This window comes from Dendrobates tinctorius, unplaced genomic scaffold, assembly GCF_039654945.1.
Source record: "Dendrobates tinctorius isolate UK_male_01 unplaced genomic scaffold, ASM3965494v1 ptg000257l, whole genome shotgun sequence".
Lineage (NCBI taxonomy): Eukaryota > Metazoa > Chordata > Amphibia > Anura > Dendrobatidae > Dendrobates > Dendrobates tinctorius.
This window is the reverse complement of record NW_027361924.1, coordinates 5,896,789-5,915,309: the sequence shown is the minus strand read 5'-3', so window position 1 is coordinate 5,915,309 and position 18,521 is coordinate 5,896,789. Positions and strand designations below refer to the sequence as shown.

General features: G+C 43.1%; 1 protein-coding gene across 1 annotated transcript; it reads right to left on the bottom strand.

Annotated features, from left to right (window-relative positions):
- Nucleotides 1–2,710: 2,710 nt before the first annotated feature.
- Nucleotides 2,711–17,077, bottom strand: LOC141069162 (NXPE family member 4-like). Its single transcript, XM_073558543.1, has 5 exons — nucleotides 17,000–17,077; nucleotides 16,153–16,883; nucleotides 6,867–6,928; nucleotides 6,308–6,526; nucleotides 2,711–4,004 (listed from the first exon to the last, which is right to left on the bottom strand). The coding sequence occupies exons 1-5, from the start codon at nucleotides 17,075–17,077 to the stop codon at nucleotides 3,460–3,462; spliced, it is 1,635 nt and encodes a 544-aa protein (XP_073414644.1). The 3' UTR covers nucleotides 2,711–3,459.
- Between the last annotated feature and the right edge of the window lie 1,444 nt (nucleotides 17,078–18,521).

Here is an 18,521-nt window from a genome sequence, read left to right as displayed (position 1 = left end):
CTATTCTGGTCATACTTAAGGTTATGAAGCCTTCAGTAGTCTAGGAGACTTCCACTTACTTGTTACCTTGCCCAACCTAGAAGTTTATTTTGTCCAGAAAGTCTTCCTTCATTTAGCTTTCATCCACTAATCCAGACCTGGGCAAAGTGTGGACCGAGACAGCCGTGGGGCTGGAAACCTGAGGTCCGTGGGCCGCACCGTGCCCACCCGCTGTCTCCCGCAGTCAATGCTCTAGAAATGTACAAGGAATCTCAGATTTTATTCATCATTGAACGTATCGAATTCATTCTGAAGCATAATTAATTTTTATACGACAAACAGTACTATATCAAAATACATGGCACCGCTATGTGCACGTGATTCGCGCCAAGTTTCGCAATTGTATACGTGGGGATGTGGGAACATGAGTTTATCTACAAAAATTATGGTCTGCATAAAGGTCTCAGACTCTGGCACCGCTTTGTAGATGACATTCTTTTTGTTTGGGACGGCACACTAACAGACCTGCAAGTATTTATTTCTGATCTAAATTCCAATAATTATGGTCTGGAATTTACACCAACCTATAGCCAGACAAGCGTAAATTTCCTTAACCCAACAAATTTGTGAAACAAGACAAATTATTACCAAGGGTTTCCATAAAGATTTTGATTCAAATAGCTTTATCCACATCAACAGTTGCCATCTGCCAGTTTGGCTAACTAATATTCCCAAAAGCCAAAATATATGAGAGTAAGGAGGAATTGTACAAACATCCAAGAATACCATAGGGAAACCGAGTATCTAACGGATCAATTCATGGAAAAAGGCTACGACCCCCAATCCTTAAATAAAACCATTAGATTTGTCTACACTAAAGCCCAAAATATAGGCCTTCTATTGGCACCAACCAAGAAAGCAAAAATTCCTGATAAAAAGATTATTACCCAGCAAACGCTTCTCATGAGGCACTGATACACGAACATCCATTTTTTTTGTCATGTGGGAGGTGCTCACGTACTTTACAGACACGAGTAATAATAATTTTTATATCAAAGATAACATCACGTGTCAATCAACACAAGTCATATATATACTCAAATGTCCATGCAACAAAATCGATGTTGGTAGAACCAAAAGGCGCTTGATGGACAGGATCAAAGAGGACCTTGATAACATCAATAAAGGTTTTAAAGGGCACCCACTATCCCGTCACTTTTCAGACAAGCATAATCGGTCCTTTAAGTGGGTCTCCTACTATGGCATTCAGGTGGTCCATCAAAATCCTAGAAGGGGCGATTACCTGAAGGCCATGTCATGAGTGGAATCAAGATGGATATTCACTCTAAACAGTTTAGCCCCCAAAAGCCTCAATCATGAGATTGAATTGTATGCATTTTAGCTTATTTGCTTTTTTCAAATTAGTACTATTCTTTTATATTTTATTTTATTAAAGGGAATCTGTCACCCCATTTTAGCTCTATCAGCTGTCGGCACCACCATCAGGGGCTTATCTACAGTATTCTGTAATGCTGTAGATAAGCCCCCAGTGAAACCTGAAAGATAAGAAAAACACGTTAGATTATACTCACCGGGGGGCGGAGTCGGGTGCGGTGGGTGTCGCGGTCCGGTCCGCCGCCTCCCATCTTCATACGATGATGTCCTCCTTCTTGCTTCTCCCTTGGTTCCTGCGCAGGCGTACTTTATCTGCCATGTTGAGGGCAGAGTAAAGTACTGCAGTGCACAGGCGCAGGGAAAGGTCAGAGAGCTCCAGGAGCCAAGGGAGAAGCAAGGAGGAGGACGTCATCGTATGAAGATGGGAGGCGCAGGACGGGACGGCGACACCCATCGGACCGGACCCCCGCATGAGTATAATCTAACTCTTTTTTTCTTCTCTTTCAGGTTACATCCGGGGCTTATCTACAGCATTACATAATGCTGTACATAAGCTCCTGATGGCGGTGCTGGCAGCTTATAGGCCAAAAATGGGGTGACAGATTCCCTTTAAGACATTTTTTTAGGCAGCGCTAAGATATTCGCAAGTATTTCACAGTGAGTTAACTGAAGGTTAACATTATTATCTATTCAGTATATTTTTTATATATTAAAAAATCTCGTTTTAGTAGTTAGTTATTTATTTATTTAATTTTTCATACAGATACATGATTTTTATTAATTTATTTATATGTATGTTGGCAAGCAGGGCTCACTAATTTCCACTAATCAAGGGCATTAATCACCATTATGAGAGCCGGTGTTTAAGGACGGAGTGTCAAGCAAGCTGCACAGCCCTGACGAAGAGGGGAGATACCCCTCGAAAAGCGTCGGCTTGTGCCCTCTCGCGCACCCATCCTCGCTTCCTTTGTGATGTCACAGAAGCTCTGCCCCCTACCACGCCACGTCCTCAGCGCCGCTTCCTGCTGGAGCGCACGAGGTGCTGGCGTCCTCCCGCCTTCCTCCCCATGCGCTGACTGAATACCGGCACCCTCACCGTCAAGCAGCACTCCAGCTAATTCCAGCAACACGTTGCACAAGTAAGTGCGTAATACCAATCATCCTGCTATATGAAGGAGGACTATCGCCTTACAGTTGGTACATTTATATATATACTAGATTTGTGCCCGATGCTATCACATCGGAAGGGCAGTAACATCACGATGGGGGCAGCTTTGTGGTGCTGGGGGTGGCGGCCTACTCACTTCCGTGCAGTCACAACCGGCAGGAAAGACGATGTTTTGCGGCCTGTGCTGGAGATGGTGTGCTGCGCCACCAGAGGGTGGCCGCACCCAAGCAGCACCTGGGATCCCAGCGGCGGTCGCGATCGCATCGGCGTTCGGGGTCGCAGCGGTGGCCTGGATCCGAGCGGCATCACTTGGGTGTTCCAAAATGGCGGTCGGCATACTTCCGATGCAGCGGGTGGATTGTGGGATTCGGGGACATCCAGACGGAAGTGGATGATGGACAATTTAAGGCAATTATATATATAGATTACTCCATCAGAGTGCCTTTATTGATCCATTGAACCGTGACCTCTGCATACACGCTGCAACCACTTAAGTGCCAGTTAATATAAATCTAGCGCTCCGACCATACCCGTGTACTTTATTTATCAATCATCTTGCCATCCCCATTAGCAATTTTTCCTAAAAAGCCCATCTGGATACATGTCCTATCAGTGCTAACCTTACTCAGTATCTACTTAAATGGGATCATAAGCCGTCCAGGGTGACGAGTAAATACCATGTCCTCAAATTGAGCACTCTCATAGTGTGCAATACACACACACTGTATCATCCTATCACTAATAATACTATTATTATTCCACCAGCATCACCCGTTCCTTTCCTGAGTGGTTGGCGCCAGTGTAATTTTATTGAACTTTTTATGATTGAAGAGAATTACCTTGGTCCATAGGACATTTCCATGACCTTTCAAAACAACATACCAAAATAAAAAAAATTGCAGTCCTTCCTCATTTTACTAACAAGCAAACGTGAACGTTAGGCTCATTATATTTGCAAAAGTAAAACTGGGAGGATGCACAGCTGCTGTAGCCGATGCCACCGTCATGTCCCAAGCATCCACAAAACCAACATTGATCCCCTGAAAAACCTCCTTGAGGACCAGATACTGAGTATAGCCATGGAAGTCTCCTTGTCTTTCCACTGAGGCAAAGAGCTCTCTTGTATTTTCAGTTTTTATGATGACCTTAGTGTCGGGACTCCTGAGGAAGAGTCGCTCTAGAGCTCTGCGGATGTTGACAGCTCTCTGAATGAAAACTTTAAGAGGAAACTGCCTAAAGTGTTGACCCATCGTGATCACAAAAATGGTGTCTTTCCCCCCGGCGCGCTGGTCGATCTGGCGACTGATGTAGAGGTCCTCTTTGAAGTAGTAGAAGTCATGATGTTCCAGTGGAAAACCATGCCTCTTGTAGGAAACATATATATCTTTCTCCATGTTCATGGCTTCCAGTGACAATGACCAACCGACCCAACCTTTATGATGGTATCGGAAATATTTCACAACTAAGGAAGAGAAGACATATCAGTAAGCTATGTTGATCGTATGAAAATGTACCTACAGGAGTGATGTATACTCTTCTGAGAAAGAAGACATATACGGAAATATCTGTTACACCAAGGATAAAGGACATGAAGATATAAAGTTGTGGCCAAAAGTATTGACACCCCTGAAATTTTGTCAGATAATACTCAGTTTCTTCCTGAAAATGATTGCAAACACAAATTCTTTGGTATTATTATCTTCATGTCTTAAATGAAAAAACACAAAAGAGAATGAAGCAAAAAGCAAAACATTGATCATTTCACACAAAACTCCAAAAATGGGCCAGACAAACGTATTGGCACCCTCAGCCTAATACTTGGTTGCACAACCTTTAGCCAAAATAACTGCGACCAACCGCTTCCGGTAACCATCAATGAGTTTCTTACAATGCTCTGCTGGAATTTTAGACCATTCTTCTTTGGCAAACTGCTCCAGGTCCCTGATATTTGAAGGGTGCCTTCTCCAAACTGCCATTTTTAGATCTCTCCACAGGTGTTCTATGGGATTCAGGTCTGGACTCATTGCTGGCCACCTTAGAAGTCTCCAGTGCTTTCTCTCAAACCATTTTCTAGTACTTTTTGAAGTGTGTTTTGGGTCATTGTCCTGCTGGAAGACCCATGACCTCTGAGGGAGACCCAGCTTTCTCACACTGGGCCCTACATTATGCTGCAAAATTTGTTGGTAGTCTTCAGACTTCATAATGCCATGCACACGGTCAAGCAGTCCAGTGCCAGAGGCAGCAAAGCAACCCCAAAACATCAGGGAACCTCCGCCATGTTTGACTGTAGGGACCGTGTTTTTTTCTTTGCATGCCTCTTTTTTCTCCTGTAAACTCTATGTTGATGCCTTTGCCCAAAAAGCTCTACTTTTGTCTCATCTGACCAGAGAACATTCTTCCAAAACGTTTTAGGCTTTTTCAGGTAAGTTTTGGCAAACTCCACCCTGGCTTTTTTATGTCTTGGGTTAAGAAGTGGGCTCTTCCTGGGTCTCCTACCATACAGTCCTTTTTCATTCAGACGCCGATGGATAGTACGGGTTGACACAGTTGTACCCTCGGACTGCAGGGCAGCTTGAACTTGTTTGGATGTTAGTCGAGGTTCTTTATCCAACATCCGCACAATCTTACGTTGAAATCTCTTGTCAATTTTTCTTTTCCGGCCATATCTAGGGAGGTTAGCCACAGTGCCATGGGCTTTACACTTCTTGATGACACTGCGCGCGGTAGACACAGGAACATTCAGGTCTTTGGAGATGGACTTGTAGCCTTGAGATTGCTCATGCTTCCTCACAATTTGGTTTCTCAAGTCCTCAGACAGTTCTTTGGTCTTCTTTCTTTTCTCCATGCTCAATGTGGTACACACAAGGACACAGGACAGAGATTGAGTCAACTTTAATCCATGTCAACTGGCTGCAAGTGTGATTTAGTTATTGCCAACACCTGTTAGGTGCCACAGGTAAGTTACAGGTGCTGCTAATTACACAAATTAGAGAAGCATCACATGATTTTTCGAACAGTGCCAATACTTTTGTCCACCCTCTTTTTTATGTTTGGTGTGGAATTATATCCAATTTGGCTTTAGGACAATTCTTTTTGTGTTTTTTTCATTTAAGACAAATTAAATAAAGATAATAATAACAAAGAATTTGTGTTTGCAATCATTTTCAGGAAGAAACTGAGTATTATCTGACAGAATTGCAGGGGTGTCAATACTTTTGGCCACAACTGTAAGGTCATCAAAGAAGCATGTCTGCCCCACCCAGAAAACCCTCAATAAACAAGAGAGGAGGACTTCTAAATAAAGCTGGCTCCCTCTTTGGTAGTTCCACTCCATCTATGTACTTCATGCTTGGTAAGGCATTTGAACGCCACCATGTAAGTTCTACATTTGCTTGGCTTTTTGGACAACAAGAGGAGAAACTTGTGGCTGAGTGAAACATACTTGGGGGATTTTAGACCAAGACTGATAGCTACTCGAAGGGGGCTATCTTGTCAACCACTACCGCAGTCTACCAGAGGTGGCCAGTTTTCTAGGCAAGAGTACATGCTTGCATGCTCTTTCCTACAAAACCTGTAAGTCCTGCTCTGCAACTTCCCGGATTTCTGGATGAGTCCAGCTTCAGTGTCCCTTTACGTCTCGAATACCGCAGAGGCAAAGCTGACTCATACAGCAGCATCGGTGTTCTAATTTCTCTGCTCGTTGTCAGTGTATAAAAACATTCTTACATTATGAAAATAATGTATCACAAGAGATGGAATCCTTACTCTGGATTCCCTCGGTGAAGTGCATGATGAACTGACGTAACGTGGAGTCTCCGATCAGAAAGAGTTTCTTCCCCTGCAGACAATTAGTAAAGTCATCCGCCGTCTTGTAAACCGCCATGTTACAGTAAACTGGATTCCAGATGTTATTGTAGAAGTATCCGCTCGGGAGAGGGGAGCTCATTCCTGTCTGACATTTTGGCTTTGGGGCCTTTGCTGTGGCTGGAAAAGATCCAAGAAATTAGATTATTTACTAAATTTGGCAAATCCTGCGAGTGTCATGCCAAAGTTGGTAGAACTGGCTGCAACAATTTTTGCTAAACTTTGAGTTGAGTTGTTCAAACATTTTATGAATTTTCGATCAATTTAACGCCACAATTCTGGAGAAAACCGCATGATGAATTCGCCCTTCGTCTTTTCATTCTCCAGTCACATCCAAAGCTGCATTAACAATTCACAACAATAGTTCAGTACACAATACATGGACTGCTTGGATCTTATTCCAGAAAATTAGAATTTTAAAGGATAATGAATAAATAAATATAATGATGGTAAAACTTACGTCTACATTGGGTCACGGTGATAGGTGAAATTTTTTGTGGGATTTGTACAACGATATTTGACCTTTAAAACAGGAATTTTAAAAATTATATAACTATATAAATAATAATTATAGAGGGTTTTTTTATCAATAAATCAGTAAAAATGTGGAATATTGAAAGAACTTTCCACTTTGTACAATACATTTTCATTAGACGGATCCTCTCATGATTAGCTATGATCTGCAGAGGAACTTAGCAGCAGATGTTCAGTTTGCCTGCAGTGCTCCTACAGGTGAGATTAAGTATTACACTGTACACATTAAAATCAAATTAAAATCAATGAACTCTCTGTGTAATACAGGATCAGACGAGTCCTCCACGGCAAGAGACTAATGTACAATTCCAGCTACAGGGTCTTTCTAATTCTGTCCGTAAACCATAGGAATGAAGCAGGTCATATTTTAGTGTTGTAGAAAAGTCTACTATTGGTTATCTTTAAGAACTCTCCAAAAATTATATCAGTGTGGGTCCCTGTACCAGTTCTTACACCAAGCATATTTAATGGTTTATAGTTTATTCGTCTTACTGAGTTGGTCCCTGATGTTGTGAGGTCAAGTCACTTTCTCATAGAGGTTTATGATCCATGTTGACCTCCAAACTTGTTTATTTTTCTCTACATATATTATTATTATTATGCATTTATATAGCACCATTTATTCCATGGCGCTTTACATGTGAAAAGGGGAAATATAGACAAGTATAATAAACATGTGTAAGACAAGGGACACACAAGTACATAAGGAAAGGGGACCCTGCCCACGAGGGCTCACTGTTGTGAGTTCATTTTCCCCTTCACCATTGAGGTCTGATGAACTCCCTCTTCTGGTGAAGGAAGGTAGTGAGGCTGATTACCAAGCACCTGAGCAGAATGATGATGACTGGGTGACTGGAATTGCTGACTGGATATAAGGCAGCTGACGCCCTTCTGCCTTGCGGGTGATTTCTTTGAGGGATTCTAGGAGACCAGTCTGATTCCTGCTCCTCAAAGCTAAGTTTTCTGCTCTGCTTTTTGCATTTGTGTTTTGGTTTTGTTTTGCCTTGTTTTTCTGGATTTCTGCCATTCCCTGCTGGTCTGAGCTGAATTCCTTTTTGTTCTGTCTTCAGAAAATACTTGAGTGCTGATGTTGTCTTTTTGAAGCCTAGCGTCTTCAGGGCTTTTTTCCCTATCAGTCTGTTGGCTCTTGTTTTGATAGGGTTTTTGGCGGATTGCAGACAGCAGCTTTTCTATCCTGTCCTATTTGGTTGGCTTGGGCCCCATCATTTGCTCAGCCTATCTTTCTGTCTGTGTGAGTGTTTTTTCATCTTGCTTCACTGTCATTATATGTTGGGGGCTGCCTATTGCTTTGGGGTCTGCCCTGGGGCAGTTTAGATTTCCCTTTCTGTCTTTAGGCTATTTAGTTCTCCGGCTGTGATCGAGGGGTCTAGGGCACCGTAGGAACCCCCCTCGGCTACTGCTAGTTGTTGATAGGTTCAGGGGTCTGCAATCCGATAGCTGCCATCTTCTCTGGTTTTCTGGACTTAGCTAGTATTTCTGTTTTTGCCTCCTACGGTGACTCATTCATAACAGCTCACAGTCTACATTTATTGTCTCCTGCTGTCTTTACTTAGTTCATTGATTGCTAACGAGTCAAATTAGTGATAGATCTAAGCAAGCCTCCTATATATTCAGACATAGCTTTGGGGATCATTTATGTAGGGGGCATTTATGTACATTTTATTCTAAGTACATTTTTACTAAGTGTCCTGCAGTTATTCATGGCAATTTGACAGGGCAGGAGACAGGTAAGACATTCAAATAAACCTATTTCCAAAGCATTTGGATTGCAACAAATATTCACCATATGCTTTTGTATAATTTATATCCTGTCTGCTGCATTCACTCACATCCACCCTCCTTGCACTAACTCTTTACACTCCATCTTTATCAGCCCCTCTTTCATCTCCTCTCCTATGTACAGCACTCATGCTCTTTTCACATTGCTAAACTGCACAGATCCATTCAGTCCCACCACCCAACACAAGAGATGCTCTCACAAATCACTTAACCATCTGCTCACTCTTTCTATCCTCCTAGTCACAGGAGATATCACTCCCAACCCTGGCCCCTCATGTTATAGTAAGTCGAACCCCTCACCTGCTACACTCAGAAACCCCTAAAATCTCATTAATATTCCCTGCATGCCTTCTGTCTCTTTTAATTGTGCCCTTTGGAATTCTCAGGCAGTATGTAATAAACTCTCCTTCATCCATGACCTCTTCCTTTCTGATTCTCTTAACCCTCTGGCTCTTATTGAAACCTGGATCCAGCAACCAGACACCACCGCTGCTGCTGCTCTTTCATATGGTGGACTACATTTGTCTCATACCCCAAGATCGGACAACAGCTCAGGTGTAGGTGTTGGTCTGCTCCTACCACCTAAATGTACCTTTCAGGTGATCTCCCAAGTACTCTTACTTTTATTCCCTTATTTGAGGTCCATGCTGTGAGACTCTACATCCCCTTGTCCATGCAAGTGGCACTTGTGTATCATCCTCCGGGCCCCTCCCATCAGTTCCTGGATCATTTTGACACCTGGCTTCCACATTTTCTCTCCTGTGACATCCCCACCCTCATCATGGGAGACTTTAACATCCCCATTGCTTTTCCCCTCTCCCTATTTGCCACTCACCTTTTATCTCTAACTTCCTTCTTTTGGCCTTTCGCAGCTTACTAACTCTCCTACACATGAAGACGGAAACTCCCTCGACCTGGTCTTCTCCCGGCTTTGCTCAGTGTATGATTTTACGAACTCCTTTCTCCCGCTCTCTGACCACAACCTTCTTTCATTCTCTGTCAAGAACTGCCATCCCGCCCAGGTCACCCCCACTTTCCACACTTATAGAAATATACGTGCCATTAACACTCAGAAACTTATGAAGAATTTGCAGTCATCATTGACCCCAATCTCCTCTCTCTCATGTCCTGACTGCACCAAAACATTATAGTGAAACACTGCAAAGTGCCCTGGATGAAGCTGCACCTCCTATACATAGAACAACTCGGCATAGACAGTGACAACCCTGGAACACGCTGCAAACACGTCTTCTGCAGTGGTCGTCCAGGTGCGCCGAACGTCTGTGGAGGAAATCCAATCAACCCGAAGATTTCATCCATTATAAGTTTATGCCCTAAACATAAAACACTCCCCTTCACCTCTCCAAACAAACCTATTTCAACACCCTCATCACCTCACTGTCTAATAACCTGAAACATCTCTTTGACACTTTTCATTCCCTACTCAAGCCAAGAGTGCAGGCCCCAACCATGGATCTGACGATCTGGCAAATTATTTCAAAGAAAAAATTGACCATATCCAAAAGGAAATTTTCTCCCAATCTCCCCATACCATGCACTGTCCTCCTTCCCCCACGGCACCTAGCTCACTCTCTGACTTTGAGCCAGTCATGGAAGAAGAAGTGATCAGGCTCCTTGCATCTTCTTGCACTAGTACTTGCACCAGTGACCCTATTCCTTCACATCTCCTCCAGTCCCTTTCCCCTCCTGTCACCACTCACCTAATAAAAAAATATTCAACCTCTCTCTCTCTTCTGGTATCTTTACCTCCACATTTAAACACACTATCATACATTCATTCCTTAAAAACAATCCCTCGACCAAAACTGTTCTGCTAACTAAAGATCTGTCTCTAATCTACCCTTCATCTCTGAGCTCCTGGATCTTCTGGTCCACTCCTGTCTAATCCGCTATCTCTCAGATCACTCTCTTCTTGACCCTCTACAATCCGGTTTCCGTGCTTTACACTCTACTGAAACTGCCCTCACTAAAGTTTCTAATGATCTACTAACAGCTAAATCTAATGGTCATTACTCCATGCTAATTCTCCTGGATCTCTCTACAGCATTCGACACTGTGGATCATCAGCTCCTCCTCACTATTCTCCACTCCATTGGCCTCAAGGACACCGTTCTCTCCTGGTTCTCCTCCTATCTCTCCGACCGCTCCTTTACTGTATCTTTTGCCGGATCCTCCTCCTCTCACCTTCCCCTTACTGTTGGGGTCCTCAAGGATCGGTTCTAGGCCCCCTCCTCTTCTCCTTGTACACTGCCCCTATTGGTCAAACAATCAGTAGATTTGGTTTCCAGTACCATCTCTATGCTGACGACACCCAATTATACGCTTCTTCTCCTGACATCACGCCAGCCTTTCTAGAAAACACCGGCGATTGTCTAAACGCGGAGTCTAACATCATGTCCTCACTATATCTGAAACTGAACCTATCAAAACCTGAACTCCTTGTGTTTCGTTTCCTCCCTCTACCAACCTACCTGTGCGCGACTTTGCCATTTCCGTGTGTGGTTCTACCATTACTCCCCAGCAACATGCCCGCTGTCTTGGGGTCATACTTGATTCAGAGCTTTCATTCACCCCCCACATTCGATCACTGCCTCGCTCTTGTCATCTGCACCTCATAAACATTTCTAGAATTTGACATTTTCTTACTTTCGACTCTGCAAAAACTCTTACTGTTTCTAACAGACCTGACAGAGTAACAAATCTGCAGGTTGTTGGGCATCTAGGAAATAGCGACCACAGTATTGTACAGTTTCACTTGTCTTTCGCTAGGGGGACATGTCAGGGAGCCACAAAAACACTAAACTTTAGGAAGGCAAAGTTTGACCAGCTTAGAGATGCCCTTAATCTGGTTGCCTGGGGCAATGTCCTCAGAAATAAGAATACAGAAAATAAATGGGAAATGTTTAAGAACATCCTTAATAGGCGCTGTAAGCGGTTTATACCTTGTGGGAATAAAAGGACAAGAAATAGGAAAAACCCAATGTGGCTAAACAAAAAAGTAAGAGGGGCAATTAACAGTAAAAAAGAAAGCATTTAAACTACTAAAGCATGATGGCCCCGCTGAAGCTCTAAAATACTATAAGGAGAAAAATTCTTTATCTAAAAAAATAACTAGACAAAGAAAACCCTATATTAAGGGTCACCAATCTAACCCAAGATGAGGTGCAAAACCGGCTAAATAAGATTAAAATAGATAAATCTCCAGGTCCGGATGGCATACACCCACGAGTACTAAGAGAACTTAGTAATGTAATAGACAAGCCATTATTTCTTATATTTAGGGACTCTATAGCGACGGGGTCTGTTCCACAGGACTGGCACATAGCAAATGTGGTACCAATATTCAAAAAGGGCTCTAAAAGTGACCCTGGGAATTATAGGCCAGTAAGTCTAACCTCTATTGTTGGTAAAATATCTGAAGGGTTTCTGAGGGATGTTATTCTGGATTATCTCACTGAGAATAACTGTGTAACTCCATATCAGCATGGGTTTATGAGGAATCGCTCCTGTCACACCAATCTAATCAGTTTTTATGAAGAGGTAAGCTATAGACTGGACCAAGGTGAGTCATTGGATGTGGTATATCTTGATTTTTCCAAAGCGTTTGATACTGTGCCACACAAGAGGTTGGTACACAAAATGAGAATGCTGGGTCTGGGGGGAAAATGTGTGTAAATGGGTAAGTAACTGGCTGAGTGATAGAAAGCAGAGGGGGGTTATAAATGGTATATTCGCTAACTGGGTCGCTGTGACCAGTGGGGACCGCAGGGGTCGGTGTTGGGACCTCTTCTCTTCAACATATTTATTAACGATCTGGTAGAAGGTTTGCACAGTAAAATATCGATATTTGCAGATGATACAAAACTATGTAAAGCAGTCAATACAAGAGAAGATAGTATTCTGTTACAGATGGATCTGGATAAGTTGGGAACTTGGGCCGAAAGGTGGCAGAAGCAGTTTAACAATGATAAATGTAAGGTTATACACATGGGAAGAAGGAATCAATATCACCATTACACACTGAACGGTAAACCACTGGGTAAATTTGACATGGAGAATGATAGGGGGTCCTAGTTAATGATAAACTTACATGGAGCAGCCAGTGCCAGGCAGCGGCTGCCAAGGCAAACAGGATCATGGGGTGCATTAAAAGAGGTCTGGACCCACATGATGAGAGCATTATACTGCCTCTGTACAAATCCCTGGTTAGACCGCACATGGAGTACTGTGTACAGTTTTGGGCACCAGTGCTCAGGAAGGATATAATGGAACTAGAGCGGGTAAAAAGGAGGGCAACAAAATTAATAAAGGGGATGGGGGAGCTACAATACCCAGAGAGATTAGCAAAATTAGGATTATTTAGTCTAGAAAAAAGACGACTGATGGGCGATCTAATAACCATGTATAAGTGTATAAGGGGACAATACAAATATCTATCCGAGGATCTGTTTATACCAAGGAAGGTGACGGTCACAAGGGGGCATTCTCTGCGTCTGGAGGAGAAAAGGTTTTTCCACCAACATAGCAGATGATTCTTTACTGTTAGGGCAGTGAGAATCTGGAATTCCCTGCCTGAGGAGGTGGTGATGGCGAACTCATTCGAAGGGTTCAAGAGAGGCCTGGATGTCTTCCTGGAGCGTAACGATATTGTATTTTACAGTTATTGTTATGTTCTTTAGAAGGACGTAGATCTGGGGATTTATTCTAACAGAATTTTATAGGCTGAACTGGATGGACTAATGTCTTTTTTCGGCCTTACTATCTATGTTATGTTACTATGTTATGTTATGTTTTATTCATTCTCGTCTGGACTTTTGTAACTCTCTACTAATCGGTCTCCCTCTTACCGAATTGTCCCCTATCCAGTCTGTCTTCAATGCTGCAGCCAGGATCATATTCCTCACCAGCCGTTACACCGATGCCTCCTCCTTGTGCCAGTCCTTATACTAGTTACCCATCCACTCCAGAATTCAATATAAACTTATCACTCTCACCCACAAAGCACTCCATGGTTCAGCACCACCCTACATCTCCTCCCTCGTCTCAATCTACTACCCTATGACCTGAGATTAACATCCTCAATAATCAGAATCTCCCACTCCCGTCTCCAAGACTTTTCATGTGCTGCACCATTTTTTGGAATGCACTACCCAGGTTAATACGATTAATCCCCAATACCCACGGTTGTAAGCGTGCCCTAAAAACGCAATTTTCAGTCTGGCCTACCGCCTCAACACATTAATCTAACTATCCCTGTGTTGCCCATTCAAAACTTTCTTCATAACCAATATTTTTGTTCTCACATTCTTTATGCATTTAATAGCCCTCTGTGTCTGTACTTTTACACATACTGGCTGATAACCGGTTCATGCAGCATTACATGAACACCCGATTTCTTACACTATGGCTGGTCAGAACAATGAAAGCAACTGTTACCACCCACCTTTCGTGTCTACCTCTTTCCTCATAGACTGTAAGCTTGCGAGCAGGGCCCTCATTCCTCTTGGTATCTGTTGATTTATGTGATTATTGTTATGCTGTAATGTCTTTTATTGCATGTATAAGTCTCCTCTAAAATGTAAAGTGCTGTGGAATATGACGCTGTGGCGCTATAGAAATTAAATTATTATTATTACTGTTATTATTATTATATTCCAAAATGTAGAGAATATGCCATTTAGAAAATAATCAAAAAGTTCTGTAATTCTAAAACTTGAACATTTGGGTTTCCTTGAAAGAGTCTTGATTTTACCAACACCTCACCATCTGCACCATCCATGCCCAAAGCTCAGGAAATGGACCAAAATTTCGTAGTTTTGGAGAAACCCAGAGGCACAGCCATGTCATGTTGGAATTCATTGGCGGTTCTAAGATGTGACTCTTCGCCACCATCACTATCTCTGAAAAACTGGAGAAACTTTTTTATTTATTGTTTTTTATTACTGTGGTTTGTCAACACATTGAAAAACAAAAAACGTATTTTCATATCCATGGTCTCCTACTGAAGCTTATACTACTGGCAGTACGGATTTGCTATACCTTTCTCCGGTTTTCCATGATATACCATTCTGTGGATCTGCAGCAGCCGAGTTGTGACTTTCACAACCTTTGTAGGTGAGCAATTTCTCTGCCTCTGTTTCTCATTTAACCCAGAAATGACCCTATGTCACGGGGCAGTAAGGGGAAAACAGGTGGCGTGGAAGAAGGGCCCCTGAACTGCCCCTAAGGCTAAGGGGGGACCTGACTCTCATTAACTTGGGAGTACACTAAATGGTAGTGAGGGCCAAGTCCCCGACCTGTCCCTGTCTCCTGTTTAGCCCTGAGCTAAAGCCCCAAACCCCTCCCCAGGAGGTGAGACAGGGAAAGCGTGTACGGCACCAAATAACAAACATGGAAAGATTCGACAGACACCTAAGGGTAAAATGAACTAAAAAACAAGACTTAGGCTAGTTTCACACTAGCGTTTCTGCTGTCTGCGCACGGCCGCCGATAAGCCCCGCCCCCTGCCACACCCCCTCCTGACATCACTGCCTATTATCGCACATGACCGGATGCGATCTGCGCACCCTATCTTTAATATGGGGTGCGCAGACCGTGCGCTAGTAGGATTTTTGAGTGCGCTGCGCACTTTTGTAGGTGCACCGGTGTGCGCCGAACACAGCATGTTGCATTTTGGCGCGCTCGGCGCACCTTCAAAAGTGCGCAGCGCATTCAAAAATCCTACTAGCGCACGGTCAGCGCACCCTATATTAAAGATAGGGTGCGCAGATCGCATGCGGCCATGTGCGATAATAGGCGGTGATGTCAGGAGGGGGCGCGGCAGTGGGTGGGGCTTATCGGCGGCCGTGCGCAGACGGCAGAAACGCTAGTGTGAAACTAGCCTTAGCTTCTCTCTGCTGCTAATGCTCCGAGCAGCAGAGTAAGGCACCAGAACAAGGGGATAGCTGGAGCTCCACTGCATCACAGCCTGCTCCTGAGTCCAGCTTGGTTGGTCTCCAAATGAATAATATCACCAACAGTGAGTGCAGCACCTGATGACCCTTTATAGGAAGGGAGTGGTCACACCTGCTGAGTGATTAAACATGTAGTAACACTAGTGGCCACCGGGGGGAAAAACCCAGCAGCAGACTCACTAATCTTGTAGTAGCACCAGCGGCCACCGGGAGCAAAACCCATATTAACCCCCGAGGGCCAGAAAGGAAAAGGTTTATATAAGAGAGTCCCAGACTCTGACACAGATCCAAAAATGGATCGTGACACCCTATTGCAGCCATAATCTTTCCAGTTTTTATTACAATCACCATGAACATCTTGACATTTCTCACTGACATTTAGGGAAATAACCGCAATAATTCTCCTTTAAAATGTTAATACCATAATGAAAATTGTACCTTTGAAATATTTGCTTTTCCACCAGGGTAAGATATGAGGCATGAAGATCATAACCCCTCATTTCATTCAGACTTTCACAAGTAAAGTTGGGAGCTTTGTAGCAGTGGAAGACCTCCTCGTATAGAGGGTCCTTGTATTCGCAGATCTCTTTTCCATCTTCCTTGGTGAGCCTAAAGGCACATTTAGTTACTGCTACTTTTCCAAACTTTTCAAATCTCCCCTCAAAGCCAACAACTCCTTGACTAGAATGTCTTGACCTCCAGAGAGCAGCCACTCCTTCACTTGGGTAAAACAAAAGGACGTTGACATTGGCTTTGCCGGCCCAGTGCAATGGAAAGTGAATGTGGTAGGAGCCATTTTTTAAGTCCTCTATGGTTCCTGAAACAGAAGCACCAAATTCTGAAGAAAAGAGTCTTGGTCTTAAGAAGTCTCCGCCATACGTCTTCCTGTTGCCCACGTGATCAAACATATCAACCTGCACCACAAAGTAATCTCCAACACAGTACGTCTCCTTGGGATTGACAATGGAGATCTTACCATTCCTTCCATTTGTTGTTTGGTTAAAGTATATAAATGACACATTAGGGATGAGTTTTTCTATTTTGTCAAATATGGCGTCTACTTCCACTTGGAGCTCAGTTTTTGGTGGAGCGGCAGACTCTTTTGTCAAAGTTTGTTCTTGGTTGGTAATGGGTGCAAGGCAGGTCTGGAGTAAATCTCTTAAGGAATCCTGAAATTCATAACACTTTCATCATACATAGGAATGAAATTGGATTTTATGACTTGTGAATATACTAACGAAAGACGAATGAGTCAAAATGTTGAAGATGTGTAGACATGTCTCACCTGGAACCTGCTTTGGTGCCAACCAAAGCTTAGAAGGAATATGGCAAGGAGAAGTCCTGAGATAAATGGTTTACGCATGACGGTAGGTTCACAGTGAGGTTACCCTGCTAGAAACGGATCCAATGTCAGATCCTGATCAAGTCCTGCGGGAGATCCAAAAATACAAGACAGAACTTCAAAAATGTTGTAGGATCTTTATGACTATTCATGAAACAGGACGTTATGAAGCAGCTCCAATCTACGTTTTTATGCACAACACCCATTATAGCTAAATATCCCATAATGGATAAATGAATGAACAAGCTACAATGTGCAAAATTACGTAACTCCTCACCAGCGCTGGGGCTTTCAAGTGGTAGAGGGGGTCCAGGAGCTGGGCTCCCCCAACATGTGGTAGATGATGACTATAATACATAGCCAGTGTAAGTGTCTAACAGCAGCGACTGGAGCTGAACTACGATCACTGCTGTTCACCATTTAGATGCTGCTGTAAATCTGACTTAGTGACAGCTATTCGATAAAAGGAATGTTTATTGAAGAATCATGAAAAAAATTAAAAACAGAAGGATTCACCATAGATAGTAACTCTGGTTAACGGAGTATCAGAGTTGTGCTAAACTATATTGTTCTGGCTTTTGTTTTTTATCTTGGTAAAGCATCTCCTCCCTGGATCTCTGTTTTATGCCATCAAATGCACATCGGACTTTGAATTTACTGTTACCCCTAGAATGTAGTCTATCGATAATAACTGAACCTTCATGCAAAAACACAGAGACATCAGAACAAATACATCTGAGTCTTGTGAATTCTCCATATAGAATTGCATTAATAGTGTGTTTTGTGTGGCAACTCGTAGATTGCAAAATAGTATTGCCAGCATTGTCTTTCCTAAATAGGGATGTAGATACTCGGCCAGTTGATGGATTTCCTGCTAATGTGATTTCTAAAAAATGAAACATCATTTTTAGGATGATTGCAGACCAACCGAACATTGTAATTATTGGAATTTACATAACAAAGCAAATAAAGTGTGGCATGGCCGACATGCCACTAGTTCACATAAGTAGGACATCGTCTACATATCGGCCGTACCAGGCAATATTGGAAAAACATGGTTTTGAACACTGTTATGAATGAGTCACCGTAGGAGGCAAAAGCAGAAATACTAGCTAAGTCCAGAAAACCAGAGAAGTTGGCAACTATCGGATTGCAGACCCCTGAACCTAACAACAACAACTAGCAGTAGCCGTGGGGGGTTCCTACGGTGCCCTAGACCCCTCGATCACAGCCGGAGAACTACATGGCCTAAAGACAGAATGGGAAATCTAAACTGCCCCAGAGCAGACCCCAAAGCAATAGACAGCCCCCAACATATAATGACGGTGAAGCAAGATGAAAAGACACTCACACAGATAGAAAGATAGGCTGAGCAAATGATGGGGCCCAAGCTAACTAAATAGGACAGAATAGAAAAGCTGCTGTCTGCAATCCGCCAAAACCCTCTCAAAAACAAGAGCCAACA

Bases quoted from the DNA above. Each gene is read 5' to 3' on its own strand.
- LOC141069162 (XM_073558543.1), bottom strand. From the start codon at position 17,077: ATGCGTAAACCATTTATCTCAGGACTTCTCCTTGCCATATTCCTTCTA. The intron at 16,884-16,999 runs GTGAGACATGTC...TATGAATTTCAG, and splicing joins GGCACCAAAGCAGGTTCCAG to GATTCCTTAAGAGATTTACT. The intron at 6,527-6,866 runs GTAAGTTTTACC...GATCTTTTCCAG, and splicing joins CACCGTGACCCAATGTAGAC to CCACAGCAAAGGCCCCAAAG.